The 8,199-nt window shown below is 38.9% G+C and overlaps 2 protein-coding genes across 4 annotated transcripts in view; both read right to left on the reverse strand.

Annotated features, from left to right (window-relative positions):
• LOC112565554 (para-nitrobenzyl esterase-like) overlaps window positions 1–4,207 on the reverse strand; it is a 50,508-nt gene extending 46,301 nt beyond the window's left edge. The window contains exon 1 of one of the 2 annotated variants that reach the window (XM_025241075.1): window positions 4,104–4,207. The gene's annotated coding sequence lies outside the window, so the exon portion shown is untranslated. Of the gene's footprint in view, window positions 1–3,995 lie in introns of both variants that reach the window. The other variant, XM_025241066.1, reaches the window with a different exon arrangement.
• A 1,367-nt stretch (window positions 4,208–5,574) lies between these two features.
• On the reverse strand, window positions 5,575–8,017 carry LOC112566503 (40S ribosomal protein S15Aa). 2 transcript variants are annotated; one of them, XM_025242731.1, is made up of 5 exons: window positions 7,919–8,017; window positions 7,168–7,305; window positions 6,832–6,911; window positions 6,421–6,506; window positions 5,641–5,734 (listed from the first exon to the last, which is right to left on the reverse strand). In XM_025242731.1, the coding sequence occupies exons 2-5, from the start codon at window positions 7,298–7,300 to the stop codon at window positions 5,641–5,643; spliced, it is 393 nt and encodes a 130-aa protein (XP_025098516.1). In that variant the 5' UTR covers window positions 7,301–7,305; window positions 7,919–8,017. The 2 variants fall into 2 exon arrangements, with proteins under 2 accessions (XP_025098510.1, XP_025098516.1); XM_025242725.1 differs by lacking the exon at window positions 7,919–8,017 and having other exon boundaries at window positions 5,575–5,734; window positions 7,168–7,300.
• Window positions 8,018–8,199: the final 182 nt, after the last annotated feature.

Consider the following 8,199-nt stretch of genomic DNA (forward strand, 5'->3'; position numbering starts at 1 on the left):
CCTTTTATTTGCATTTAGTACAGTGACCAGTGATGTAGCAAATACCGTGCTCGAGTTTCAGAAAATGGCAGATGTATAATATACCTTCAATTCTAGATTTCAACAAAATTAGTTAACGACTGAACTAAAAGGACATGCAGAGACAGGTTGTCTGCACTTTGGCGATTGCGAGTTCTTTCCCTTTCCCCAGCTTTCTCGCGTCCTTCGTTAGATAACCCTTTCACTCAGAATGTCATGCAATTTACCGTATTAAAAACTGAAAATGAAAGGCTCCTAACACTATTCTGCAGATTTCCGTTTTCCTGCATTTTTTTTTTTTTTCATCTCGATCGAGTATCAACTGAGCATCTATCTCTGGCTTTATCTCGTTTAGCAAAGTGAGCTCGCGCTTGATCAACCCGACCAAATTTAAAAAATGCATTCCAAATAAAAGAGGAATATAAATAGTTGCAAACTGAAAAATAAGGAAGGCGACACAAGATTCAAATCCCCGTAAGTGGTAGACGGCGTCCAACAAAAACTAAAATTCCAAACCATCAGCGATTGTTGAATAAATTCTTGTATTTGTCGCATTCTGTCTTCTACACCAGCATCTCAGTGAATTTCTCACACTTCCCAGTCTGCTTGCACCTTGGACATGTACATGATCTAATGCACACTACTCACTGCCAGTATGTCGTTAACTTACTATCAGTTATTGGGGACATAGCTGTGTCATCCTGCCGTCATTATTTACCGGCTTGGGCCTCAATAAATTAACAATAAAACTCAGGTTATCTAGGAAAGTAAAGTCGAAACAGAACATCAAACTTGAGAGGACATATTTGTCCTGTTCGCTGTAACAGTACTGTTGGGCGATGTCAGAAAACCATTTAGTAAGCAATAAAACGTGTTTGTCTGAAAGGAAAGTCATTTAATGAGCATTGCTCTAACCCTGCACTGGAAGATGGGAAGAAAAGACTAATAAGAAATCCAAAACGCTGTACATATAGGAGGCATCTGTTTAGTTTCTGTTTATGTTCTATTAAGCTAATTTCCAATTATAAAAAAAACAAACAAACAAAAAACTAATTCGTGATGACTGAAGATAGTGAAATCTATGTAGTGAATTATATTGTAGATGGTAAATTTCTTTGAGAGAGATATTGCAACGGGCACTGCCACTTTAAAATGTCCATATTTGTATCTGCTGTGCTGTTTCTTACAATTTTCCAACATATCGCTTTAAATACCATTGATGCAATGAAGGGCCTGACTGATTATTTATATATTACTACAGAATTATAAATATTTAAAGGCAAATATTTCGATTTGTTTGTGCAGCAACTGATATGCAAATTATTCCTTTTTATATAACCAGCCACTTTTTATGAGTATCCTACCACTGGCTCACGCCCACTCTTCTCTAAAAAATACTCTGCACATACATAATTGCTTACTGTGCTACCATTGTCTTCATTAAGCTTGTTCCTTACTCCTCGCTACATTGTGAAAGCAAAGTCTTTTATGTTTAGAACTCTGCGGTTCGCAAAGCAGCAGCATGATCCGCCAACACCATCATGTTTTAAAAATACTATCGACTGTCTCATTATCGAAAAGATGTACCTGATACACCTCGTTCAATGGAACATTGTCCATGTGAACAGAACGCCTGCTCTGCAGACAAATCAGAAGCAGCTTCAATAAACTTGAAAGTGAAGCCGCTGCCTGCGATGTTCGGGAGGGTCACATGATCGATGGGAAGTCCATGATACTATTTTACGGTACATACGAGAAATAGTCTATCATTTCTCCACTGAAGAAAGATGGTACTGGGAAAAGAAACGAAACCCAGTCTCGTGAAGCGAAACAATGGGTATATGATTAAGCAATGAAACTGGCCACCTTGATGGGATGACTCATGGATTGAGCCCACCAAAACCAGGTGTGGTCGATACCCGCTGATCATTATGAATATCTTACCCTGCTCACCCGCCTTACCTTGCTTCGTGCAGGTATTTATGACAGAATACAAACACTTTTTAAACAATTTTAACATTATCTATGCTGTCAGTGTAGTAAATCCTATTTCAACAAAAAATAGCTCCACTTACCTAACTTTGTGGCATAACAGATTTACTATAGAGTGCTGTCCATTGTTGTGGATTTATACATAGATATCTGTGTTGTGTATGGTGGTGAGACAGGCCTGTATTTTCCAGTCTGTAAATGCTTCTAAAAGTTGTTGACGACGGAAAAAAACCCAGACAACTGCCTTTCGATGTTGGGTGCGCAAAAGAAGAGCAGCTCCGACCTGAGTGACCCCGTGAAATTTTCATCAAACAACACCAGTGCCAACATCTGTTATCAACGGTTATCCTCTCCTTTCTGAGGCAATGCTGCTGCCAAACTGGTCTATTGTATGAGCAAGGATACAGCAGGCAGGAAGTCGAAAACAGAAAACTCTGTGGCGCAGAGTTGAGCTGCGAAATAGCAGTGGGTACGAACATCGCACACAGGTTCGCTTCTCTATGCAACAGCAAGCAGGCTCAACCTTCTCATTAATCAAAGAGAGTGTCCAATAAAATTAATAAAATAATATTTATTAGCACCACAGAATTTGCTTTAGTAAAATTTTCATTAACACAGATACGAACTTTGCTTCCGTGTTGATTGACGCGGCGTTCGAGGTTAGCTAAGGCCCCCCCCGCTCTTCACCGACCTAGCTGGCTAACGCGACGTAGGTGTCTGATACACTACACAGTAACCTGTACACGTTTACCTTTTACCTACATCACTGTCTTTATCCGTACAGCTCCTTTGAACTTTCTCACAACATACTATTGTGCAAGGCTTGGTTTCTCTCAATGGCATTTATTAGCTTAGGGGTCAGTCGGGGCGAGAGCTCTGTTGCCTGATTACTCGCCTGTCATCAGGTTAACATGGAGCTGTCGACTGCGGCCGGGTGCGGTGCAGAGATTGTCTGAGGAACTGAATGAACAAAGGGTTTTGTGCCATCCCGTTATTTAAAGTGGAGCCTTCGGGTATGGTTTTGCACGACCATGGAAATAACAGCTTACTAAATGAGAATGTGAGCTTTACTTGCACTACTGCAACATTGCAGCAGCATTTTTTTGTAATCAACCTTTAAAAATGATCCCTAAAAGGATGATCTCGCTTTCACTAGCAATACAAGCGGAACAAAACGTGACAATGCATGTAAACACAAGATAAGAACAAAACGAATGGCAAATCTTCAGTAAGCTGTTTGTTTTAATGCTCACCTCGACACTCCTCTTACCACAATCCTGTAGTCTTCTATTATTACCGGTAGGCTATCGTTTTCCCTACTGTCGCCATGTTACTTGTATGCGACATGGGGTCTTGAGATTATCTCGATATGACTGACAGAATACAGGGTTTCCACCTTTCAATGCCATTCCTTTACACTACTCCACCAAACGGTTTCGTAAGCATAGGTAGTTAATAAATTTATCCCTTAAAGTCACAACATTGTGCGATTAGGTGACATTATAATTTAACCTAGGACCAGCGTGACGATCACTTACCCCGCAGGCCGCAAACAACTCAGCAGCAACTTTCACACATGATAACACAAGATCGAATAGCACCAAAATTAAAGAAATCAAATAAAATTAAACACTAAACCGGTCAAACAATGGCAGAAATTTGCGTTTATAGGACTGTTCATCACAATTATAAAAAAAAAAACAACCCTGCCACAGGTAACTTTCCCCCTTCATGACGTAGTTGTTTGATGGGTGTGGACAAGGAAAGCGGTGGTGAGAAGTAGACTATGATGATTTCAAGGTGTATTTATATCAAGGCTACAGGTACTAATGGAACTCTGTAACTCACGCTCTACCATTCAGGTTAATCATACAAATTTGGCGGTTTGTGTTAAGACTTCAAGCTACTTGTTGATATGCACACGGCACACATGGCTACCATGATTCAAAAGTAACTCACAATAACTGATAAATACAGCCACTCACCTGTACACCACAGGCTTCTGTGTGTGACCGCTCCTACAGAGACTTTTGACAAGTTGTTTATAACGGATGTGAATTCACGATTGGGAGAAGAGGCAGGTTTGCTCTTACCTCAGCCGGCCGTGGAGCAGACGTGGGTTATGGCTGTGCGAGTTGCGCGCGCAATCAGTCGCTTGTCAACGATTTGCCCTCTGGCTGGGGTCACACGACTGCGGCCCAGCCTCGAGGGGGCCATCTCAAACGAGTCACCCAGAGTTTAGCTATTTTGTATCAGTTGCTTACTTATGACTACAGGTTGTAATGTTATGTCGAACTGACATGGGACAAATAGGGGCTGTGCTTGTCTTTGATTCAACTTGCGACTGTAACTAACACTTCCGCTGTATGTCTCGGTACGCACATAATATAAAGCCAGCAATCTTTTACTCTAAATGACTGGCTTGGAAATTCAAATCCTACGTTAAAAAAAAAACAAAAACAAAAAAACTATAGTAATACCATTTTTAAATGATAAAAAGGTTATTTTCGCTCTTACCAACCCCAGCAAAGATATGGTTTTTCACATATTTTTGACAGGTTTATGTTGTATACATTTACCACAATATCTTTTGATGACCCCCCATCGATTGAATTTCTAGCCACAGCAAATAAGCTATTATGCACGGAGATTAAATTGTTGTTTTACGCTTGACTACACGGGCAAATGTCTGCAGGTATACAGCGGTACATAAGGAGAGTATAACCCAAAATTCACTTTTTACTTCAAGGGGGACATCTGTGATATATTTTTGATGAGAATTCAGTCTGAAGCTGGCTGCATGTCCTGGGAACATAAGGTCATTGGATATTTCCTATAAACGGTGTTTCTGAATATGAGGTTCTCTCAATCCACCTTCCGTTAGTCCCTGAGCGCTATAGCTGCAAGATTTGCATGCCTTGCACCAGAACAATGAAAGTTGAAAACTTCCAACCACTTCTTTTTAGCAACACAAATGTCTCAACATTCAGAAGTAAAATAACTTCAAACATTAAATTACATCTGTTGATTTTCTAAAGGGCAGCAAGCGTGGCCATCTCTTTATTATACTACTAACCATTTTCAAAGAAATGAAAAATGAAAGGTTTTTGCGAAAAAGCTTATATTTGCACATCTTTGTATTACGTAGAGATGGACGTGCACAGAAATAAAAGTCTGAAATTTCTTTTTAGTTCATAGCAATGAAGACTGTATATTTTCATCTTCTCTACATCAATAGGGTGTATTCAAATAGCTACAAACGTCAATAGTTATGCTACATTTTATGTACGACAGCGCGATGAAAAAAATGAAGTGGCATCACTGGGAGTCAGCAAGACTACGCATCTGTTGAGATCAGGGGAATTTCGTTTTAAAAAAACGGAAATAAGGATCTCAAATTACATTATCAATGTGCTGTCCAAATATTTAAACAAAGGAAACAAGAATGACCATATAAAAACCTAAAAAATTTAATAACTGGAGCACTGCAATGTACAGACACCAGAAAAGCGAAATCACACAACACACCACATGGAACAGAAAACACTCCAGCTCAGGAATTTCATGACCAAGGCATTTATTTTATCTGCCCTAGCACACAATTTTTTTCCACCTGTCCTTGCTTGCAATTTAAAAGAAATATCCCAGAATCTTTCCTCCCAAGTGTTTTCTCCTGGCTTCTTCATGATCCATGATGCCGCCGGAGGTTGTCAGCACAATGTACCTGCAATATAAAAAACACAAAAGGCATCACCAACACTAATGATAAAATAATAAGAGTCTAAAGCAATCCAAACATGCATAATTCCATTATCCAAGATCGCTCACACACGGTGTACATTGTAAACTAGACACAAGTAACAGCCATGCCATTAACTCATTCAACACAGGTCACAAACAAAAGAGCAGTCGTGGAATAAAGTTATTTAAACATTCACACCTATTAACCTAAAGTAAAGACGACCACCATCAGCACACTTTTAAAATCAGTTGGAAGTATTTAAAAAATGAAATGTGACCCTCCACGAAAATTTAGTCTGAAGTCAGAAATTTGAGATTTGCCAAACTGCATATTTTTATTGCATTGAGCACACTCATGATCAGGACAGGGTCAAAGTGAATTCACAGCTCTGAAAAGGTGGCGAGAAAATTAGTGTTAAAGGCTGATAGAAAATCCATTTTAAGTGGATGGGGCAGGGTAGCAGAAAGATCCCTGCTCATGCCTTTGGACTAGCTACTGAACAGTTGACTATCTTAGCTTCTTAATAGGAGCGATGCATGCCCCATGAAAGTAAATAGTTTCTTTCCTGATATTTATCTATACACAGAACATACCACACCACCTAGTTTACACTACCTGCAAAACAAATCATGTAAAAGGATCAATAAAGCACAAAAGCATATACCAACCCAAACTGTCTGGAGGGCAGGAGATTGTTGGTCCACTTCTCTAGATCTTTAATTGGGATGTCGAATCGAGGACTAATAACCGCACACTGAAGGACAAATCAGAAATAACCTTAGTCATCTAGCAAATTTGATGCCCTCAAGCTTCCCTACAAACTTCTATGAAGGCTCAGCAAAAATACAAAATCAAACAGTGGAATGGATCTTACCACCCACTTGTCAGACGCAACTTACAAACATCATGGCCTTTGAGAATGTTTTTAGCAACTGGACAAAAGGTGATTAAAAAACCTACAGCGTGCACAAAATGTCCAGCACACAAAGAAAACTGCTAAAAAGTATCTGAGAAGCAATTTGTGCATGATGTACAGGCTGGATTGGCGTGATAAATGGCAAAGTTGTAACTAGACCCACCTTGTTCAAACGCCCTGTCAGGTTGACAATAATTTTGTCACTGCGGTGATCATTCACAATTTCGAACTCCCCAATGTATCCTGGTGACAAGGTAGCATTGCAATCTTTAAGATAACATAATCGATTAAAAGTTCTGAAAAGGAAACATCTACTAAGTACTTGCAATGCTGTGCACAACAGTCATTTATTGTGATATGACAAATGATCAGGCAACAAAAAACTTATATTCCTTCCAGTAAAGTGCCAGTTTTTATAAAAAGGAATTCTTAGGACCCAAGAAACATCACTAAAGCATAGATTTTGGTAAGTAATAACAATGGCAATTTCAGGACATACCATGCTTCATCATAACTGTTAGGAACTTGACAATAACTTTGGAGCAAGGTCTGATTTTCACCTGGCGCTTGCCACCCTCCTCTGCACGGGAAATATTCCTGAGAGCATCCGCAAGTACGTTCATACGCACCATCTTGGCTGCAACAAATATGATTAAAATTAGCATCAGTGAGCGAGATCAAGGCTATTAATGGTGAAAAGCCAAAGATTTTCATGTTCAAAATATCTCTGTAATCAAATATTAAAGCTACTTCATACAAAAATAACTTGTGGTAAGTGTGCAAACGCAATAGGTCTTGATCATTAAGTAGGAAGTATAAGAACAAAAATTCGTTATGAATTGCAATGAACTTCGTCCTGATCGTACATCAATAATAAACACTCCGAACACGTGAATCAATGCGAACACTTCGACGTTTAAAAAAAAATTTATGACTGATATCCTGAATCTTTCAGCGAATCCAGCCTTTTAATTAATGTCTTTAAGGTAAACGTAGCTTTTTAGCAACACAATTTGTCTGTGCCACACGCTGTAAAATAGCTTTTTTCGTCTTAATGGCTACCTTCGTCAGGTTTTACGATTCAAGATAACATTTTCCTCATAATCTTTATAATAAAGTAGTAACAAAATATGCACATATAAATCTTGATAAACTAAATGTAGCATAAGATAGTATTTGATACCTAACGGTAGATCTGACTACACGATTGACACCGATATTGAACGAAGCATAGAACAAGAGATACACACCTTTGAAGATGGAGTCGGAAAGAGAACGAGAGTTATGCTACTTCCGGTAAAGTAACTCTAATTCACTTCCGGTAAAATAACTCCATAGATACGGATTTGTTGTGCAAAATTGTTGTACCAGATGGAAAAACATAACAGAAAATCAAAGTAATTGGCTGAAAATAACTTTAAAGTAAGTTGAACAGCTACTTTAAACAGTTGATTCATTACTTTGGTAAGAAAATCCAATTTGCACACAACCTAGCAATCATGTCCACTCCACTTACGATTGTCCTATTCGC

This window comes from Pomacea canaliculata, linkage group LG1 (assembly GCF_003073045.1).
Source record: "Pomacea canaliculata isolate SZHN2017 linkage group LG1, ASM307304v1, whole genome shotgun sequence".
Lineage (NCBI taxonomy): Eukaryota > Metazoa > Mollusca > Gastropoda > Architaenioglossa > Ampullariidae > Pomacea > Pomacea canaliculata.